Source organism: Mus caroli, unplaced genomic scaffold, assembly GCF_978045245.1.
Source record: "Mus caroli unplaced genomic scaffold, Mus_caroli_1 scaffold_18, whole genome shotgun sequence".
In the NCBI taxonomy this organism is placed as follows: Eukaryota; Metazoa; Chordata; class Mammalia; order Rodentia; family Muridae; genus Mus; species Mus caroli.
Window position 1 is genome coordinate 69,015,989 of NW_028227273.1, and position 21,995 is coordinate 69,037,983.

The 21,995-nt window shown below is 44.3% G+C and overlaps 1 protein-coding gene across 5 annotated transcripts in view; it reads left to right on the top strand.

The window, feature by feature from the left end:
* Positions 1 to 21,995, top strand: part of Cramp1 (cramped chromatin regulator 1) — a 54,244-nt gene that overhangs the window by 5,146 nt on the left and 27,103 nt on the right. For all 5 annotated transcript variants that reach the window (XM_085833128.1, XM_021149887.3, XM_021149886.3 and 2 more), the window contains exons 3-6: positions 7,197 to 7,390; positions 13,178 to 13,331; positions 16,218 to 16,301; positions 18,636 to 18,684. In XM_085833128.1, coding sequence (XP_085689254.1) covers positions 7,197 to 7,390; positions 13,178 to 13,331; positions 16,218 to 16,301; positions 18,636 to 18,684 — 481 coding nt within the window. The remainder of the gene's footprint in view (positions 1 to 7,196; positions 7,391 to 13,177; positions 13,332 to 16,217; positions 16,302 to 18,635; positions 18,685 to 21,995) is intronic.

Genomic DNA, 21,995 nt, shown 5'->3' on the forward strand with positions numbered 1-21,995 from the left:
TCCTAATTCTGACAAAGACTCCACCTGTTGTGATGTTTCAGAAGGTAGCAGACCCCAAGGCAGAGAGGAAACTATCAAGACTGTATAATTGCATATAATTTTGTTCTTGAGACAGTTCTCTCTAGCTCAGACTGGCTTTGAATTCACAAATGGATTGCTGCTGCAGGCTCTTTATTACTCAAAGGTTCATGATAAATTATAAAGGTCAGGGAAGTTGGTAAGTAGGAAAAGTAACACCAGCTACTGAGCTGAAAGCTCAGAAAGCTTTAGCTGGCTTGGAATTCAGCTCCAGCCTCTGCCTACCGAGTCCTGGGATTAAAAGCATGTACCACTACACCTAGTTCAGTTCCTCTTAAAGTTACAGTGAATAGTTTCTATGGTGTCTACCATGGTAGGTAAGACTGACTGCCTTTTGCTAGTAAGACTGACTGCCTTTTGCTAGTAAAGAATGTTTTAACATCTTGCTATTTGAAACCTTATTTTAGATTGGTCAGAAATTATTTCAGATAGCAAAATCATAAATTGAAAATTGCTATTGTCATATGTAGTATGGAAGTCTTTGGTTAGGTTGAATAACGATGGTCTTATCACTATAGAACAATGTTAAAAACTACCTAGAACAGAAGATATTTCCAATAGTTTGTAGTTCTATGGAGGTAGAAGGTATTGGCTATAGAAGACAATAAGGAAATCCCTGTGGTATTCCATAAAGAGGTCCTATGTTTTATAGAGACGGGGATTTTAGTTGTGATTTCTTTATTTGTGGGAGGGATGGGAGAACCTTTGAGGTATGACACTGAGCCTTGCAGGTCTGAGGACAGGAGACTCAATGGAAGGAAGGGGATCCGTGCTAAGGGATAAGAGTCCAGGCTCCAAGTCTCCTTCAGAGTATAAAGGGGGGCAGCATCTCTCACAGAACAATTGCTGTGTACAAATGACATCTTTGGGGACTAATTGAATGATCAGAGTTGAGAGGGATCCTCATTAGTTTATTGAACACTTGCCATATTGATCTAGTAGCAGCTTTGGATGTTAATGATGACAGGGCTGGGGCAGTGGTAGGTGTTAGGGTTCATCCATTGAGACTGCAGTCCTTGAGTACTAGCATGCTTAGGAAGAGTTCCTCCTATGTGACCCAGGTAGAGATGGTCTCTCTCAGATACCTTTGGGACTGTACAAACAAAACTGCTTGAGCCAGCTTCTGGTGTGAATGTCCTTTGCCAGCAGAGACACAGAATCTGGGTTCCCTTCATGAACTTTTGCCTCTTGCTATGCCTGTGTATCCTGTAAGCTGTGGTGGCTTTGTTGGGCCTTGATGGTGTGTGCCATCCTTGAAATGTCTCTGTCTTAATGTGCTACAAACACAGGCCATATGGTTGCCTTTTTTTGTGTGGTGATCAAGAGTGGCCAAGCTTAGAGTTGGTTTACAGACACCTTGCTTAGAACAGGAGTCTGGGAATCTCTTGACTTAGCTGGGTACCTGCTATTCTGGATTTAACGTACCTAGTTCTTAGAAGGAAGCTCATAAGCCACAGAGAGACAGACTGTCAAGGCAATGAGTTAATGTTCTTTTAAATTATGGCAGATTTTAATGGTATCCTCTGAAGTTACCACGTTGTTCTTGTTCTCTCTCCCCCCTCCCTCCCTTTCTGCCTCCCTTCCCTTCCTCTTCTTCTCCCTCCCCTTCTCTAGTCTTCTCTCCCCAACTTTCTTTTTTTTTTTTTTTTGGTATTTTTTTTGAGACAGGGTTTCTCTGTGTAGCCCTGGCTGTCCTGGAACTCACTCTGTAGACCAGGCTGACCTTGAACTCAGAAATCTGCCTGCCTCTGCCTCCCAAGTGCTGGGATTAAAGGCGTGCGCCACCACTGCCCGGCCTCTCCCCAACTTTCTTTCCCTCTCTTGGTGATTGAACCTACGGTTTCACCAATGAGCTATATCCCCAAACTCAGTCATGTTTGACCAGGCTGGCCTCCAACTCAGAAATCTGCCTGCCTCTGCCTCCCAAGTGCTGGGATTAAAGGTGTGTGCCACCACCGCCCGGCTTGTATTTTTAAGAATTAGAAATAGGGGCTGGAGAGACAGCTAATCAGTTAAGAGCACCGACTGCTCTTCCAGAGGTCCTGAGTTCAATTCCCAGCAACCACATGGTGATTTACAACCATCTGTAACGGCATCTGATGCTCTCTTCTATTGTGTCTGGAGACAGCTACAGTGTACTCATATACATAGAATGAATAAGTACCTCTTAAAAAAAAAAAAAAAGAAAGAAAGAAACAGAAATCTTTCAGAGTTGTAATTTGTGAGCCAGGTGGATTGGGGAGATGGTTAACCTTTGTTTCCTTATCTTTCACAAACTGAGGTCAAGTTTCAAGTTTTGTCCTTCCAGAATCCTTATGTATAATAATAAAAGCTGCTGTCATAGTATGTTTTGGTCAGAGAGGGTAGTACCTCAAGACGAATAGTAACACCATAGCGTGGAGGTGGGCAGCAGCGTGGGGTAGGGAGAAGCCTGGATTTACAATGGGGGAGTTGGGTCACTCGGTTTCCCTGCCTGGTGACCTTCGGGTGTTCATGCTTTTGTAGCTCAGTTTCCCTCCTCTAAAAGAGGTTTTGGATCTGGACTAGGTGCTCGTGTTCTTTGTCTGAGACTTTCGAGCTCTACTTATTATAAAGGCAGAATTGAGTCATACACAAGTGTCTGTGTGTGTTTTAAAGTTGAAGTCATCTTTTATTACTCCCAGGCTTGCTGTGTACTGGGCAGCCATGTAGCAGAGAGGAGCTACTCTGTTTTCTCAGTGTTCCTGTTTGATAGCCAGAGTGACTTTTAACCTCTTCAGGTGATGTCAGAGCAACAGGGAAGGAAACCACAGCCATACATGCTCTAGAGACTCCTACTATAGGAATGGCAAGCTGTGTGAATAGAGAGGAAAATGTTGGGATTGGTAGGGCACAGCTGACCTGGTAGCAATAAGGTATCTGTGGGTTGATGTACTGATGTTGGCCAGAGACGGTAATGGGCTTGGTGGGAGAGGTTCTCCAGAGCCTGAGTGTGCTTTTGTGGAGACTAAGGCATAGGAGGCAAAGACCAAGCCGATACTCAGCCCCTTGTCTGCCGCCACCGCTCCTGAGCTGTCACTGAGCTTCTATTGTGTAAACCCTGGTGCCAAACTTAAGCTTGGGACAACGGGAACCTGTCATTGCTTTTAGGGGACTCTGCATTGGAGAGTCTGTTTGTATATACCATCAAGTCCCTTCAAGTTCCAGAGACACTTGACTTATCATGCATACTGTTAACAAAGCCCTCTGTGCTTGGAGCCTTGCCCTTCTCACGTGCCTTTGCACCTATGGAGCCTTGGCCCTGCATCCTGGGGAAGCGCCCAGTGCTACCGGAATCCCCTGAGGTATTGTCTTTTTAACTTTTGCTTCAGCTGTTTTCCTGCTCACTTTGATCATTTTCTGTTTTCCTGGACTGAACTTCTTCCAGGATGTTGTCATTGTAGCCCACCAGGGTTCCTGATTCTGCTTCCTATTTTTTTTTCTTTTTTTCTTTCTTTTTTTTTATTACGTATTTTCCTCAATTACATTTCCAATGCTATCCCAAAAGTCCCCCATACCCCCCCCTCCCCCCCCCCTCTTCCTATTTTTATGTTTTCTGTTTTCACCTGAAATTTTGAAGGGAGACTAGGTGTTATTGTTCTTTCTCCAAAGCTTTTGAACTCTAGGATGCTACATAGTACATGCTAGGAATGGTTGCGTGGAGTAATTTACTTTTGTACTTGAATGTCCAGGTTGCCTTAATTTCCCTCCTGAGGTTATATAGTACTTCTGAAATAACAGAAAGAGAGGCCAGGAATCTCAGAGTAAATGGCAGGCCCTTGGACAGTGGCTGCTGCTCTGAGGAGTGGCTTGCTGACTCAGCCCTTCTCTCTGACATAACTTTGTGCCTAGGATTAGGATTTGGGCCACTCTGCCCTGAGGGTTCCTTCTCCCTTGGATTGGTGTTAATTCAGTTCTCGTTTACAGTCACTCTCCTTGTCCAGGTCACAGTGAGACAAGGAAATCTCATGATGTTTGTCAGACACTTGGCTTCTGGGATTTAGAGGCTGTGTGTCTACTTTTGAGCATGCTTGCGCCAGCATGGACTAACAGGAGTTAACCTGAATGGTCACAGAAGGGGTGGCTGTATGGCATGCTGTTACTCAGGAGAGGAGAGCTTGTGTTTCTTGGGAAACTAGAAGTAGCTCTGAAGTCCTCCATTGTGGGTACAGAGGTGGATAGCCAGCACTTCCTAACCAGCAGAGTATGAAGATCTGTGTGCTCCGGGTACCAGACATTCTGGTGTTTGAGAATTGTGAGTCCTCCACGGAAGTACCTCCTGTCTCCCGGAAGCGCTTTCACAGCCTGCCTGCTGCAGGTGCCTGAGAAGCCCCGTGCTTGCTGTGCTGAGGGAGAGTCTGGAGGTTTGTGCAGCTCTCCTTGGCCTGCGGTAACGTTGCTGGATAGATGCAGACTGCAGTCTATTTTCACTTTGTTTCTGTGTTCAGAGCAGTAAATACTGAGTAGTAAATATAGCAGTGATTGGTCCAGCAATTTCTACACCAAGTAACATATTTTGTACCATCTAGGAAGGTGCCCATGAGCCATTTGAGGTCTTTAACTGTTTGAAATTTGGCCGGTCTGATTAAGGAACCTGCTTTTCTTTAGTATGTTTTGTTAATTTATGTTATTTGTTTATTTTGTGAGGCAGAGTCACTATACAACCCTTGGCTAGCCTAGAACTCACCTACATAGATCAGGCAGGCTTCAAACTCATAGAGATCTACCTACCTTCTGAGTGCTAGGGTTAAAGGTGTGTGTCACCATGTTTTCATTCTTAGTTAGTACTTAAATAGCCTTATGTGGTTATTTTTTTGGTAACTGGACAGTTTGGCTCTGTTAAGCTATCAATTTTTATAAGTCTGATAGTGTTGTCTCTTGAAGTTAGTCCACATACATCTAAATGACAAACTAGAGGCCATTTGATGTAGCTAGCTGGCTAAAATGTTTTCCATGTGTGTGAATGTGCAGTTTTCTGACTTCTGAGTGTGAGTTTCCAAATATTCAAATATGGCTGCTCTTTGATTCAGGATGGGGTTACCTCCTAATAAACTCACAATAGGGTGAAGACTATGCTAAGCTGAATATCTATTTAATAATCTGTGGCTAGAGGTGGCTAGAGAAATAGCTTAGCAGTTAAGATCTCTTACAGTTTATTCAGAGAACCTGAATTCCGTCCCAGCACCCATATCAGGTAGCTCACAACCACCTGCAGGTCCAGCTCCATGGAATCTGGTGCCCTCTTCTGGCCCCCATGGGCACTCTAATGCATTCCCACACTCACAGATAGACAACAACATGCACACACAGAATAATGATAATGATAATAAAGTAATAATATAAAAGGCTATCTAAGCTAAGTTGTATAGTACCATAAAGAATGATTTATTTCTCCTCTTGATCTTGTCACTGCCAAGATATAGCAGCTTGATGCCATTGTTCAGCATGTAAGGAATATCATATCGGACATTGACAGGCTGAGGCAAGACTGAGATCCCAAGGAAGCTCTCACACCTTTCCATCACCGTCAGTCACTACATGTAGTGACACAGACTACGGCATATACCTAGGGCAGACAAAGCTGCTGCAGGGACTGTCAGTCTTTACTGTCTCTGCTCTCAGCCCCTGCTTGTAGCCCTTATGCATGTTCTAATCTCTAGATGACCAGAGAAAGTATTCTCAAGTATTTTTGGGTTAATAGGCTTCTAATTTTTAACTTTTTCATCTTTTACACTCTTCCGTAAAGCTGCTTCTTTGAAAACCCTGCAGTGAAGGGAGACCCTAGGGGAGGAGCAGCACCGAGGCTGTGCAGGAAGAAGCTCAGCAAGCTGACCAGAGGCTCAGTCTCAGCTGTAAGGGCTGCAGGTCTCAGTAGGAAAACAGTTTCACACTTGCTGATCCATGTATAGTACAAAGGCCTGGACCTAGTACTAGGGAGACTGAAGCAGAAGGATTGCCATGAGTTCAAAGCAAGACTCTGACAAAAAACAAAAACGGGGGTGGCTCAGCGGGTAAGAGCACTGACTGCTCTTCCGAAGGTTCTGAGTTCAAATCCCAGCAACCACATGGTGGCTCACAACCATCTGTAATGAGATCTGATGCCCTCTTTTGGTGCATCTGAAGACAGCTATAGTGTACTTACTAACAAATAATAAATAAATAAATATCTTAAAAAAACAAAAACAAAATTCTGTTGTATGGTGTTTGTTTTTAAAGAATTTTTACTTTAGTGATCTGTCTACTCATAGGACTGTCCAGGCTTGGAAACTGTCGTGGCATTCTGTAGATTGCTTGTTACTTTAAGGTGCTGTGAGTCCCTGTTCCCCAGAGCAAGAGGAAACTCAACTGGCAGACCACGAGGCTAGGGCTTAAATTCTTAGTCTCTGACTTTGTTTTTGTCTCTAGGGCCCCTCACATTTTATTGTGCTACCCTGTTGGCAAAAGATTTGGAAAGATGTTGCTAAAAATCAGGGACTGATACTCCAGGAGAATTTTTAAGGGTAGTGGTATTTTAGGACCCCAGAGATGATGTTAAAGCAGATGAAAGATAAGGGAAGGGTTTTAGGTATGGAGATAAGCTTAGTGGTAGAATGTCCACCTACTATGTGCAAGGCCCTGGGTTCGTATTTCTATTACTGGAGAGGAAAAAAATAGAGAGAAGGGATCTTCAGACTATATGGCACTTTAAGCATTAAATGATCTATATTCTGAAATGCCAACACTATTTATGTAGATTGTTACTTGAAATTCAGTTTATTTTAAAATGTGGTAAGCATATTTCAAACACATTTGAGCAAGAATCAGCATGAAATGTGACTTGTGGCTTTGCTGAAGGGGCAGGGATTAGACTCTGAGTATGGACAAAATACCAGATTCACTGTGTTGTTAAAACTATACAGGCTCTCTCCTCACTGTACAGACATCTTAGAATCATTTGATCAGCTCTGGCTTCTGATCAGGACCCAGTGGCTTTTGAGTGCTGGCATCACCTGTAAAAGTTAGAATTGGGTGTGGCAGTGAGCACTTGGTGCCCCTCTGTCTTCTCTGCTCCTACCCCTCAGCTCTCTGACCGAGTTATTGTACAGTCCTTTCTCTCCAAGGAAGTGACGGTGGTGCATCATCTTCTGGAAACGTGTCTGGGGTTACCCCTGCCACTCCTGCAGGAGGCTCCCGCTCCTCCTCCCGGAACATAGGATCCTCAGGGCCTGAGAAGGAAGAAGGAAAGAAGGTCCGAAGGCAGTGGGAGTCGTGGAGCACGGAGGACAAGAACACCTTCTTTGAGGGACTGTATGAGGTGAGTTGTAGACTTGAATCAGTACCCCCAGGGGTCTTCCTCCTGAGCTCTCATGGTTTATCTTGTGTTCCCTTTGCTGCATTGCTGTTAATTAGGCAGATTCTCTCAAGGATTTCAGAAGTGCCAGGGCAGTTGTCATCTCCTTCCTGGGACTTTTAGGATGATTGCTCTTTCCCAAGGCTCTCAATCATGTTTCATGCATACTTCTTGCCTGGAGTCTGACCCTCCCTAGGGCTTTCCCTTGGCTATACAGTGACTGATTTGGAAAGTGTCCCCAAGTGCAGAAGGACATGTAGATATCTGGCCCTGTCAGCCAGAGTAGCAGCTAAGTCCCAGAAGATATTACAACTTGAAATCAAATGTCAAGTTCTCTCAGTCTAGAAAAGCCACTTCCCAGAAGATCCACTACTTACGAGGCTGTGCCCTGCCAGCTGCCTCCACTGTGATGTTTGCTTTTCATAGCCTTGCACTTATTTGTGAACATACTTTCATTAACATCAAATGTGTTTGTCAAGGTGCTTACTTATATTTTTTAAAGACTTAACCTATTTTTATTTTGTATGTGGGTGTATTCATACTACATGCATGAAGTACCCTCCAGACAGAAGATGCCAAATACCCTGGAACTACAATTACAGATGGTGGGGAGCTGCCATGACGGTGCTGAGAATTGACTTGAGTCCTGTGGAAAGACAGTCAATGCTCTTTTTTTTGTTTGTTTTTGGTTTTTCAAGACAGGGTTTCTCTGTGTAGCCCTGGCTGTCCTGGAACTCACTCTGTAGACCAGGCTGGCCTCGAACTCAGAAATCCTCCTGCCTCTGCCTCCGGAGTGCTGGGATTAAAGGTGTGCGCCGCCACGCCTGGCCCAGTCAATGCTCTTAACCACTGAGCCCTTTTACCATTAAGACAAGAAGAAGAAAAATGGTTATAAGTGTGCTTCTTTGTATGTAGACAGATGGACCTATCTTTTCTGTTTTATATAAGGAGAAATTTAACTGGAGCACAGCCGTGCCCATTCCTTCATGTGCTGTTTGGACTGATTGTTGAGCCAGTAACAGAGTTGGGTGGTTGCAGTAGAAGTGTCCCTTGTGCATGTGTGTGCATGTGTCTGTGTCTGTGTGTCTGCATGTGTCCATCTGTCCCCAGGGTCTTATGCATGCTCAACAAGGAATTTACTACCAGCCTGATTTCCCCAGCCTATGACCCATTCTTGTTTTTGTTTTCATTTTGTTTTAATTACTTGCAGACTCTGTTATTGTGAATAGCACTGTAATGAACATTTTTGTTCAAGTTCCTCATTTCCGATGCCTTGTTTGACATGTTGACTTAATCAGTGAGCCTTGTCCTCTTAATGGTTAATTCACAGGTATGATAGATACACCATGCCGATCCTCAGAAAGACAAGCTCCACACAAGAATAAAGCCCAGGAATTTAAGTCACTTCAAGATTAGAAAGGCAGACACTTCTAATGGGCTGAAGACTTGGTTTTATTATATTCTTTTTTTTTTAAGATTTATTTATTTATTTTATGTAAGTACACTGTAGCTGTCTTCAGACACTCCAGAAGAGGGCATCAGATCTCATTACAGATGGTTGTGAGCCACCATGTGGTTGCTAGGATTTGAACTCAGGACCTTTGGAAGAGCAATCAGTGCTCTTAACTGCTGAGCCATCTCTCCAACCTCTTTATTATATTCTTATGGCTGGTATTCCTCCCTTGTGTGGGTGATAGTCTAAGTTCCTCCCATCCCAGGGGAGTGTGCCTGACATGTTCGTGTGACTTGACCCTTGTTATCCATAGAAAGAATAAAATAGGTACATGTAAGACTTGTTAGGGTAGTTGCAAAAATCATGGAAACATGTGAAGGGCTCTTTTTCTTTTCAGAGTTTTAATAAAGCAAGACGCCATCAATATAGATATCTTCCAGTTGTTCTTTTTAAAGTCGGCAGGTATAATAGACTTGTGATTGCTGCTGGATTGTAAGAGTGTGCAGCTGTTAGTGAATCTCATCCTAATGTGTAAATACTATGGTATTTTCCTTTCTTTCTGGAGACTGAGCCCTGCAAGGTGGTCTGGCTCTCCAGCTGCTGTAAGGGAGCTGTAGGAAGAGGCTTTCTTGTGAAGACCATCCTCTGCCATTCTTCTCCAGTTGGGCTAGCCTTGTTTCCTTTCCTACCAATCAGGCATGTGTTTTTAGATGTCCTAAATCCTTGATTAGTAATAATGTATTAATGCATTAATGCTTTCTGTGATTTTATACACAGAGGGGAAGAGAGGGGAAGAGTTACTGTAGTCTGGTTGCTATCGCTCTAGTAAACACCATGATCAAAACCAACTGGAGTGGAAAGGATTTATTTCATCTTACAATTGCCAGGTCACAAACTATCATGGAGGCTTCGAAGCCAGGACAGGGACTCAGGCAGGAAGCTGGAAGCAGAAACCATAGAGGAATGCTACTTACTGGCTTACTTCCCACGGCTTGCTCAGCTAACTTTCTTTTTATACAGCTCAGGACGGTATGTTTGGGTGGCACTGCCTATGGTAGACTGGGCCCTTCCATGCCAATTATTTCTCAAGAAAATGCGCAACAGTCAAGACCACAGGCCAATGTAATAGAGGTCATTTCTCATTTGAGGGTCCCCCTTCTCAGATGACTGTAGTTGGGATCAAATTGACAAAAAAATAACCAGAGGAAGAGTGTGGGGGATTCACACCTCAGTTGGAGGGAGTCTGACTGAAAGACCCTGATGAGGCCTTGGCATCCATTTAACCAATGTTGGGTGGATGTGGGCAGCTGAAATCTCCAGCAATGGGATTAGTGGTAGCTAAGCATTCTACCTGTAATTCTCTGCCCTGAGAATTGTTTCTGTAATATTTATCAACATATTTGTGTGGGCGCACATGTCCGCATGCACAGGCATATGTGAGTATGCATAAGGATGGTGGGAATAAAACCTTTGTGCATATTGGGCTTGGTGTTCTCCCACTAAAGAGATTTGCATGTGCTCACAGAACCTAGTCTGACTTCTTTACCACCATTGGAAAGCTCACAGCAACACTCCTGGCCCACAGGGTGCAGACGACTAGCCAGATGCAGAGATTATGCAGCAGTCTTTGTCCCATGCCCCAGTCTGTCTCTTCTTTCTTGCTTAAGATACCTGCATCTGCTGGGCATGGTGATGCATGCCTTTAATCCCAGCACTTGGAAGGCAGAGGCAGGCGGATTTCTGAGTTCGAGGCCAGCCTGGTCTAGAGAGTGAGTTCCAGGACAGCCAGGGCTATACAGAGAAACCCTGTCTCGAAACACCAAAAAAAAAAAAAAAAAAACAAAAAGCCACATCTCCAGCTCTGCTGAGCACAGTTTTGGGCCTGACCTCAGATTTGATTTTTCAGGTGATAGCCTATCTAGACCTCACCCCGTGCTAGTAGTGAGTTCTAGTCCCACTGCTAGAAGAGAGCCAAGGTGGCCAGGTGGATGTGCCCTGAATAGATGGCACCTTAGACCTTGGCTAAGTCCTTTCTCTTGGTTTCAGTGGTGTTTCTGTATAATATAAAACTTACAACTGTGTTTCTATTTTATTTGCTTTCCACCTGTATGGTCATTCTTTGAAAAGCATTATTCTTTAGCCATACTGTTGTAATTCACTGCATTGAGAACTGCCTTGAAAGCCTTGTCCCTGATGTGCATCTCAAAGTACCCTACCCATCTCCTGTGCATGCACACGCCTCAGGGATATCTCTGGCTTTTTGCTGTGTAAATACTGTGAGTTTTCATCACCTAGATGTTGAGTCTTTCTCTTCCAGCTTTGCCCAATTTTTGTTGTTCTTGACCCACTTATCATATCTGTAATGAAGTTTAGGACACCTGTGGTTCTAGAAATGCAGGTTGACTGTAGGACACATACTTAACATCCCACAGACCATATAGTTTGAGAATACAGGTTAAGGAGTCATAAATGAGGGAGTCAGGCCTCACAGCAGGGAGCTTGTCTCTGTTTCTGTTGACATTAACAGCTGCTGAGGAGATAGCTACCCAGTCAGACAGAGAAACAAAAGACCCAGCTGTACCTTTCCATGATTAGCTGGTGTGGTTTCTCCTTTATATGAGACTTGGTCTCAGTTTGTCCCTAGGCTGACCTCTATCTCCCCATCCACCTGGCTTAGCCTTGAGTTTCTGCTTCTTGTTAAGTATTTTAAAGCCGTGGATAAGTTTTAAATTAAAATAACTTAACTTTCATTTTGAAACAATTTAAAAATGTTATGAGCCGGGTGTGGTGGCGCACGCCTTTAGTCCCAGCAATCGGGAGGCAGAGGCAGGCGGATTTCTGAGTTCGAGGCCAGCCTGGTCTACAAAGTGAGTTCCAGGACAGCCAGGGCTATACAGAGAAACCCTGTCTCGAAAAACAATTTAAAAAAAAAAAATGTTTTAAGAGGCCAGTGAGGTAGCTCAGCACGTAGAGATTTTTGTCATCAAGCCTGACCTGGATCTCCAGGACCCACCCAGCAGAAGACGACGACTGATGTCCACAAGACGAATCTGATCTCCACATTTGTCCTGTGGTATGTGCACTCAGATGCACTCATACATATACATATACATATACATATACATATACATATACATATACATATACATATACAGAAAATTTTCCCTGGCAGTGATAGGTCTGGACCACTGTTTTCGGGTGGTGCTTTCCAGGTTTTTCTGCATATTGAGACAGCAAATAGCACCTTTGCCGTCATTCTTTCTTACATTAGTTTAAACAACCTGCCTGCTGCCCAGCAGTCATCGTGGGATATGTCTAGTGACTGTCTTCTTTCCATTGCTCTATGTCTGAGGATTACAGATCCCTTTTAGAGAAATTTTTCCTTCTCTCCCTAGTGTTTCGTTACGTACATGTGGGCTCATGAAGGCTACTGTATTATGTGGATCATAATCCACTTGCATCATTAATTTATGCCTCCATGATTTGGGTACAGATTGAAACCAATTTGTATAAGGTCTCATTTTGGGCAACTCTGATTATTCCATGCTTATCTGACAAACACCTCGCAGCCCTGGAATTAGCCATTTTTGCAGAACACTAGACTTCTCTATTAAAATAAATAGACAGGTATGGTGGCGCATGCCTTTAATCCCAGCATGGGATGCCAGCCTGGTTTATAGAGTAAGTTCCAGGACAGCCAGGGCTACACAAGAAACTCTGTCTTGAAAAACTATGAATAAATGAAAGAAAGAAGTTATATTGGGGCTCTGAGGTGCTACTGGCACAGGGTGCTTTCAGCACATCTAACTAGCTCTCTTTTTTGAGACCAGCAAACAGCTGGTTCTCTGTTATCAACACAGGAACACATGCTCCATCCTCAAATCCCAACCACACCCAGATTTTGCAGGAGGTCTTCTAGAAAGGGTTGGTCCTTAGATACGTTCAGAATGCTTCTGTTTGGTTCTCTTCCCAAGGGTGTGTGTGTGCCGCTTCTCTTTGATCACACTTTCTGTGATCTAATCAGCAGGTAGTTTTGAAGAGCGACCCTTCTTTTACTGTAAGATGGTAAGAGCCTGAGCTCTCTGCTATGGACTCCTCCTGTAAGTATCCCTCATGGCCCCCTAAGGGCCACCCATAAGTGCTTGTTCCAAGGATAAGTCTCTGCTTTTCTGCTTCCAAGCTTAGTTTGTTTTATGCTTTGTGTAGCTGGTCCCGTTTGACTTTGATGATGCTTACATGATACCAAAAATTTGTTTTATCTTAACTGCTATGCTTTTATTATGGACTTTGTTTTCTAGCATGGAAAAGACTTTGAAGCCATTCAGAACAACATTGCTCTAAAGTACAAGAAGAAGGGCAAGCCTGCAAGCATGGTGAAGAACAAAGAGCAGGTCCGGCATTTTTACTACCGCACCTGGCACAAGATTACCAAATACATTGACTTTGACAATGGTGAGTGTTACAGAGACCCTGGAAGACCACTAGGCAAAGTTGCCATTGCCCACTCTATGTGACCCTGTATTCATCTGGCTGCTTACTGTAGGATTTGTATCCTAGTGCTTTGGTTGGGGGCATGTCCAGAACCTATTGGTTAAATTTAATTGTGAGGAAGCTGCCCCATCTGTGTAAGGAACCTTATTATTGTTTGAGCTGTGCTTTCTGTGTTTCAGTGTCTTTGAGTATATGTATGTTGGGTAACATTTCTTGGGAGGCATAACACACAAACATCTACTTGCCCTAGAGAGGGACGGAGCCCATGACAGACCAGACCAAAGCACCAATACCACCGAACTCCAGTTTGGTGGGCCAATGCTGTTTTGGTGGGCTACTTACAGGAATTTGAGTGAAGGGTTACTTACAGAAGCAGAAATGACTCAAAGCTTTGTCACCCAAGCCCATCCAGTAGGTGTAACAGCTCAGCAGAACAGGAATCTAATGCACACTGCATGTCCTGCAGTGAGCTCAGCAGATTGGAAACTGTTCTTCTGTGGTGGCTCTGTGGTCTCTGCTTCTTGTTTTCTTTATAGTTTGACTTGTCGGAGAGTCGCTCTTAGTCTGTACTGCTTACTTATATACTCTTGCAGAAGGAGTCTGGCCTAGGAAATCTGGTCAATTTCAGGTATGTGCTAGAGCTATTTTGAGTTGTTTACTTCCTTTCTTAATGGAGCTTCCCTGCAGGAAGTATTTTACCTCCCCCTAGAACATCCTGTTGCAAGCATGCTGTCCCAGACACTCTGGTTGTCTACGTTCTCTTGACATTCTGTGTCTTAAAGTTTCCCAACAAGGTAGGGGAAGATTTTTACCTGGGAGAAAACTGCCTCACGAGAGAAGATTCTGGGTCCCTTATGAGTTTGGGCACTGAGATAAACTGAATTCTGGGTGCACAAGAAAGCCTGAATGTTGCTGCTGTGCTTGGGTGGATGCTGGCTCTGCCAGTATTCTGGTAATCTGTGTTATAGTCAGGATTTACACAGTCCAGTTCATCTTCATAGAGGTGGCTAGATTGTCTCCAAATGGTAGTCTAGTTTCTCGCTAAAAGCACCCTTGATTATTGGCCACTTTCTCAGTGACAGCACCTCTTTAATTCATAATCTAATCAACTGTTCTTTGCTGTAAACCTAGCTTCCTCTTCCTTCCATGATTCTGGATTCTCTCCCTGCACTCAGTTGGTTCCAGCCTGCTCGGCCCCATCCTGCCTTGAATTCCTGCAGTTTCTATAGTGGGCTTGTTCTGTAGATGTTTTTCTTCTAATAATCTCAATTTTCTAGATAGTAAGTTTCTGACATAAGAATCACTGGCATATAGCTGTGGCCACATTCTTCCTTCTGACCTCTACCTGTGCCTTCCTGGTGGCCTTTGGCACCCCTGATCCTCACCTTTCTTGTGGTGGTCTCTTTGCCAGGTCATGCTGTTTTGGCCATGATATGCATCATGATACTGTAGTTTTAAAAAACGATGCCTCATCTCCCCACCCCCTTACAGAGGAACAGATTCTGTGGGATCACACACCCTTCCCTCTCTTGTCTATTTCTAGAGGCCCCTGGGGTTAAATTGTCAGTCGCCACAGCTTGGGGCTTGGGGGGCCATCTCTCAGTTGATCTCTGGGTACCTGTTTGTTAGCTTCCATAATTCATAGGCTCATCAGCATAAGCTCTTTCTGCAGACTTGAAGTCAACCCCTCCATGTTTTTCTATTGTTCCCACCACTGCTGTGTGCCCTATCACTGATTCATTTGCATGTCTCAGCCCCACTCCAGTCCCTGAGATCTGAGGCTGTATCCATCCACATCATAGTATAGTGAAACATAGTCTGTGCCGTCCAGGTGCACTGGTTCCTTTTCTTTTCTTTCCTTTCCTTTTCTTTCCTTTCCTTTTCTTTTCTTTCCTTTCCTTTCCTTTTCTTTTCTTTTCTTTTCTTTTCTTTTCTTTTCTTTTCTTTTCTTTTCTTTTCTTTTCTTTTCTTTTCTTTTCTTTTCATTGTTTTACATTTCCTTGTTGGAGCTCACAGTAAGTTCTGAAAGTCATTCCAAGGCTTCATGTGGGTACACTCCAGATGCTCTTGAGAAGTCTCCCTCAGTGAGATGATGACCCATCACTTAGGATTTAAAGACTGTTGTGGATCAAGTTATGTCCAGTATGATGATTGGATGTGTCTGACTTGTTCATCAAGCTTTACCTTCAGGCATTGTGGATGGGACAAACTCAGGTGTACCCATGGCCCTGAGACTTACATGTTCCTTCTCAGGGTCTGCTAAGTCTGGGACTTTTTTCATGGGTCAGTATTGCAAAGCATATATTAAAGCGATGTTTCTTTTCTGTTCCTTTCTCTGCAGACACACCTCCTGACCCCACATCCTTCAGGGTCCTGGTAGCATCATTTCTTTTAGCGCTATCCCCTCAGGGGTGAGAAATAGAGGCTTCAACACATTACAGGATCACACCAACTGTACTCTTGTGCTTCCCTGTGTGACCACCCAACTTCCCTCTTACCTTTCTCTGCCTGTGGACTATACAGTCACCACACATGATGGGGCCTTCATATTGCGATTCTGGCTCTCCCAAGGTTCTGATGACTCATCATTGGACACGCACAGCCAGGGGCCAGCCACTTGCTTCTGTGCTAGAAGCAGTAGTCTCTGCCAGGCACCTTGACACTGTCCTGCCTTTACAACTGGCTTTCCCATCTGTGGGAACCTCAGGGAGATGAGTAACTACATGCCCAACGTGCTGTGAGCCACATAGAAGTCCCAGCTTCTTCTATGCTCTTATACAAGCAGACTGTATGTACCCTGTCAAGTCTCTGTCCCTCCTGCGTAACATCCATCCTCTTTTCTTCCAGTGTTCTCTCGGGGGCTGAAGAAATCATCCCAGGAACTCTATGGTCTCATCTGCTATGGCGAGCTACGCAAGAAGATTGGGGGTTGTGAGTACTGCTGCTGTCTGGGGTCATCCTGGTGCAACGGTGTCCTGCTCACCACTGATCTGTTTAGTGCGCACGGATCCAACCTTTTTTGTTTTTATTTTTTGTTTTTGTTTTTGTTTTTGTTTTTCCGAGACAGGGTTTCTCTGTGTAGCCCTGGCTGTCCTGGAACTCACTCTGTAGACCAGGCTGGCCTCGAACTCAGAAATCCGCCTGCCTCTGCCTCCTGAGTGCTGGGATTGAAGGTGTGCGCCACTACGCCCGGCTGGGATCCAACTTTTATCTTGCAATTTTTTTGACAACAAAATAGTTGAAGAAGATCTAATGACCGTGTCTTCACCTGACCTCCCATTTACTAGTGTTTGTTTATGTCTTTCACACACAGGTGCACTGTTTTCTCACTTCCATTTGACTGTAAATCTTCATACCACCCCCTAAGACCTCAACCCTGTGACCTGGAGTACACACTGCCTGTTATAATTGTACTGAGTCATTTTAAAGCTATCAAAGGGTGCAGTACCCTGCTACTTCCTGCCTACATTCAGAGTCTTTAGAATATCCCCAAGTAATGGACAAGTCCTTGCCCAGTACTACTGCTCTTTGTGCAAACTCTTCTGTATATAAAGTGGTTGCATTGCTTTTTGCTGCCATGACTGCCTATCTAAGCCACTATATGATGGAGCATCAGTTCTTAACTGGACCTCCATAGGCCATAGCCTAACTACACCTCCAGGCTATTTGTCCTTATCTCAGCCAGTGGGCCCAGCACAGGCATCTGCTAGTTGTGATATCCAGGAATTCTGACATTTGCCCTTCCCTTCCTCCCTTCTCTTGTTTTTTCCTGGATATGTTTCATTAGGTCCTGTTTGATTTTGTTTGACTTCCTCCACTTGGATGCCACCCGTAGGCCTCTCTCTGTACAACCTGCTAGACACAGGACTGTAGGGCCTTGTTCCTGCCTTACCTTCACTTTTCAGCAACCCATTTCCTCCTGCATATCTGAGCTCCAGTCCCCCTGATCACACGAGGCTTAAACAGCGTTGTATACATTTTTTTCATGTGTTTGTAGTAGTACTTGGAGAGGTTGGTTAGTGTCCATATAAGCGCCATGATGTGCCTGCTCTTGCAGGCCTATGTCTACATTTGCCCTTCCTAGTGTTCTTCCTGCTTTCCTGAAGGTCTATTCTACCTGGGCCCTTCCCTGCAAGTTCAGGGTTTCCTTTCCTTTCCTTTGCTTGGTGCAGTTGTACCTGCATTGGCTCCTTTTCCTTACTGTTCATCTGACAGCTTCATTTTGTTTTCATTCTTCCTGGTTTCTTGAGACAGGGTTTCTCTGTGAGCCCTGGCTGTCCTGGAACTTGATTTGAGGACCAGGCTGGCCTTGAACTCAGTGATCTGCCTGTCTCTGCCTCCTGAGTACTGAGATTAAAGCATATGCCACCAAGCTGAAGTCTGTTTTCCTCCCTCCCTCCCTCCCTTCCTTCTTTCTTTCCTCCCTTCCTTCCTTCTTTCCTTCCTTCCTTCCTTCCTTCCTTCCTTCCTTCCTTCCTTTTTCTTTAATCATGTTTATAGCTTTTCTCTAGTTTCAGTCCTGTACTGTCTATGATAAAAAGTCCTTTAAGTGGGACTAGCATTTGAAATGTAAGTGAAGAAAATATCTAATTAAAAAAAAGATTATCAAAAAAAAAAAAAAGTCCTTTAAGTCCTTCATAGGTATAGTATGTCTCTGGCTGCTTTTATAATTCATTCCTGTCTTGATTCTCTGCCTGACTAGTGATTGTGGTCCCTTAATTCCCAAGTTACTCAGTACTGTTGAGGAATTTTATAGCTCATATCCCAGTGTCGCTGCCTAGGTTCTTGTGTTAGCTTTTTAATTCCTACTTTCCTGCACAGATGCCTTGAGGACAGTGCTGAGCACACAACTAGGGCATGGGAGCCATCATTTAGCAGGCCCTGGTTTTTAAACTATGTACCTGAGAGTTCACAGTCAGCAAGGAAAGAAGGCCCAGGGCCCAGTGAGATGTCTGGAGGAAGCAGTTATGAGCACCAGGCACTATGGGAGCTGAGCCATGGTTCAGCAGTCTCAGAAGGTCAGGGACAGTTCCTGTAAGAAGAGCTACCTGAGCGCAGAGCATATTGGACCCTTAAGAAATCGTTAGGGAGAGGCTGTGTGGGTGAGGCAAGGTACTGGTCAACTTTGCTGCAGATATGGATCATTAAGTTATAGAACATTAATTAGCAAGGTCTGGAGTCTGTGTGGAAGCCATAATATGGGAATTTGTGATTGTTTGCATCTAACTACCCCATGGCCTCATTTATTTTTCTATACATTTAAAGGTATGGATGACAAGAATGCAACAAAGTTGAATGAACTCATTCAGGTTGGGTAAGTACAAATTACAGTATATACTTGTATTCATTCACTGACCCATGGAAGTTGAAATGAGTGCTGGGTTTCCTTCATTTTCTTTTCACTTTTATTCTTGAGCATGTTATAGATGAGAACTGGCATGTGGGTTCTGGTGGTTGTGTGGAGGTCAGTGGAAAACTTTGAGCAGTTATTTCTACTGGAGTGTTCCCAGATTGAACTTGGGCCATCAGGCTGTGCAGTGATCTAATTTCCTTTTTGTTGCTGATAGGCAGTTTGACCAAAAGCCATTTAGGGGAAGAGAGTGTTGATTTGGCTTACACCTTAAGTCAGGGCTGAACCTGAAGCAGAAACCATGGAGGAACACTGCTTACTGGCTTGCTCACTAGTTTTTGCTCAGCCACTTCTTTTATACAGACCAAACCTACCTGCTAAGGAATGACTCTGCCCACAGTGGGCTGGGTCTTCCCACATCAATCATCAGTGAAAAGTCACTCACAGATAAAGCCACTGGCCAGTCTGATCTCAGCAGTTCTTCAGTTCTGGTCTCTTTCAGGTGACCCTTGGTTGTGTCAACGCTAATTATAAAGACTGTTAAGGACATGAGGCAGGTGTTTCATCCGCTCAGCCTCTAACCAGCCCTCCACAGAATTAAGACTTCTCACTGTCCTCTTTGGCATATGTTTTTGTTCCCACAGATGTTCCTTCCCTGTGCCTGCCCTTGCCTGTGCACGGATGGCCTAGGGCTCTCTTTCTCTTGCCTTAGTACTTCGATGTGTTGGCTCCTGAGCTGCTGCAGATATCCTTTCTTGCCTTTTAACACTTAATCTGACCCTGACCTCTGGGTCTTTTTAGCCTATTGTTTTTGACCTTTTCTGTTCCAAAGACACTATCTGCAATATGGTTGAGAGTGGAGATAGCATCCTGCCTTGTCCTTAGGTTTTCTTCATGGACTGCCACTCTGCATCAGCAGGCTTGGATGGCATAGTTAGAATTTTAATCCTCAGCAATTCTCTTGTGATCTGCCTGTCTCTGGAGTTGGTAATAAGTCGGTAAGATATTGTTGTCCTGAGCTTCTCTCCAGTTCCATACCTACCTTTTGGTGCCTCTTGGCTTCCCCAAAACATATCTTTCTCTGCTAAACCTTTTCTTGTGGCTCCAAAGACTTCTGTCAATTTTCCTGGTAGAGATCGGCCTTCTTGTCCATACCTTGGATATAAACTTCATTGCCTGGAAGTTCCAGTCTTGCTGAGTGTCTTACTCTGCACCTTCACTTGTCTAAAGGTTGAATGCTTAGTTATACCTCTGTCCTCTGTCTCATCATGACTACCCTCTGTCCTGGGGAGTCACACTGCTACTGATGCTGCTGTTGATGATGCTCTGCTACATTGCAAGACCCATTTCTGCCACTTCCTGTTAGGCATTTTGTGGAGAACTTCTTTTTGTTTTGTTTTGTTTAGGGCCCTTGATGAAAGCTGCTGTGTCCTCTTTCTCATTCCTTGTCTCAATCCCCCAGGCCAATCCCTGACCCTTGAACATTTGGTCTGCTTTGTCATTCAGACTCTTCTAGCTACTGTGGACGTAACAGTTTTTATATCTTTTGAGATATAGCCTTCCCAAATACCTAGTACTGTTCTCTTGCTTCTCTCTCATAGGCCTGAACTTTGGTGTTTAGATGACTTTATGCATGTTGGAGTGAGGACCTAGGGTTCAGCTAGGTGAACCCTTCCTGTGTTCTCACTGGGACTGTATTTGTAAACCTTTATTTTCATAACAACCCAGGCCTGATCAGATTGATTCACTGTGTTAGAGCACTGTGTCTGCCAAAACTGTTGGGTGGCCTTAAATACCAATTACATTCCTGAATATAGCTTGTCTCAGATACAGTCAGAGGCCATCAGAAAATGGAGTACCAGCTGTGTTTGTTGGGGCCTTGTTAGGTGGGATTGACTTGCTTTGTGTCCCCATTTGATTGTCAGCGTCCAGTCTTCGTTTCCTTTTGCACCTCCTTTTTTTTTTTTCCTTTTCTTTTTTTTTTTATAAGTCTGTCAGGACCTTTTCTGGGGAAGGCTGAAGTGATCACCATTGTTATGACCTTATCAGTAGGTAGAAGTGTCCCTGAGGGGCAGGGCCACTGTGATTTGATCTGGCAGACAGATCTTCCCTTGAACTTGCATACATCTTAGTGTGAAATTTCTTGATACGCGTGGACAGGTGGATGGTGTACCTCTGTTGAACTGCACTGAGTCAGGCACAGGTTTTGGTGTTGCTTACACATGCGGCCCTGGTTCTTTGAGAATCATATGGGAAATGATGATGGCACTGGAGCCTAAGAGTATTCCTGGATCTTGTGTTCCTTGTGTGGCTGCTTTGCTGGGCAGATAGCCACCCCGATTGGTGATTTTTATTTTTTGTATTTTTTTAAGCAAGGCAACTATTGATGAGATTACCTGGCCCTACCACAGCACCTACCTGGGATAGCTGGAGTAGATGCTGTAGGGCTTGTGGGTGTCACTGGGCGAGTGTGCGTGTCAGCGCAGGTTGTAGCTTGTAACAAGGAGAAGCTAGGCCCGCGTCCTAGGTAAGACCCAAGAAATTCAGAGTACTCGTGGGAAACTGGTGGGCATCTTCCATCCACTCTTACTTGATAGGCACCTTATCTGGCTCTCCTGATGACTTAACAGCCCTTTCCCAGTGCCCATGTGCATGTGTGCATCTGTAGAACATTACATTGAAGTGATAGCTGTGGGTAAGTAACAGGAAGGGTTCCTACCTTAAACACACACAGACGGACGGCTTTCTAGGTGCTGCCATGTAGGCGAAGGGCACAGAAGGCGCAAAGGAAGCAACTGGACTGACTGTGGCGGCTGCAGAGAGGCGAGGTGGGGGTGGAATCTGATGGGTTGGGGCATGCACAGGACTTCAGTGGTCTTTAGGTATTTCGGGAAGCTAGAGGACACAAATCAGGAAAGCTCCTCTTGCTGGGTAAACCATTCTTTTGCTCCTGTGAAGAGTTATTTAAGGGTGCAATTTAGGGCTGGCAGTTAGTGCTTTGTTTGTGGTTTTTCTTTTAAGTTTTGTGCTGTATGTTATGATTTTATGTTTGCGTACATACTTGCATGTGTATACCCTGGTGCCTGCAGAGGTCTGAAGAGGGTACTATATTCCCTCAGATATATTACAGATAGTTGTGAATCACATTATAGGTTCTGGGAATCAAACCTGGGTCTTCTGCAAGAACCAATGCTTTCAATCACCAAGCTGTCTTTCCAGCCCCTTATTTGGTATTTTAATATTTTACATATTTTTACTTTTGGCATTTAGTTATA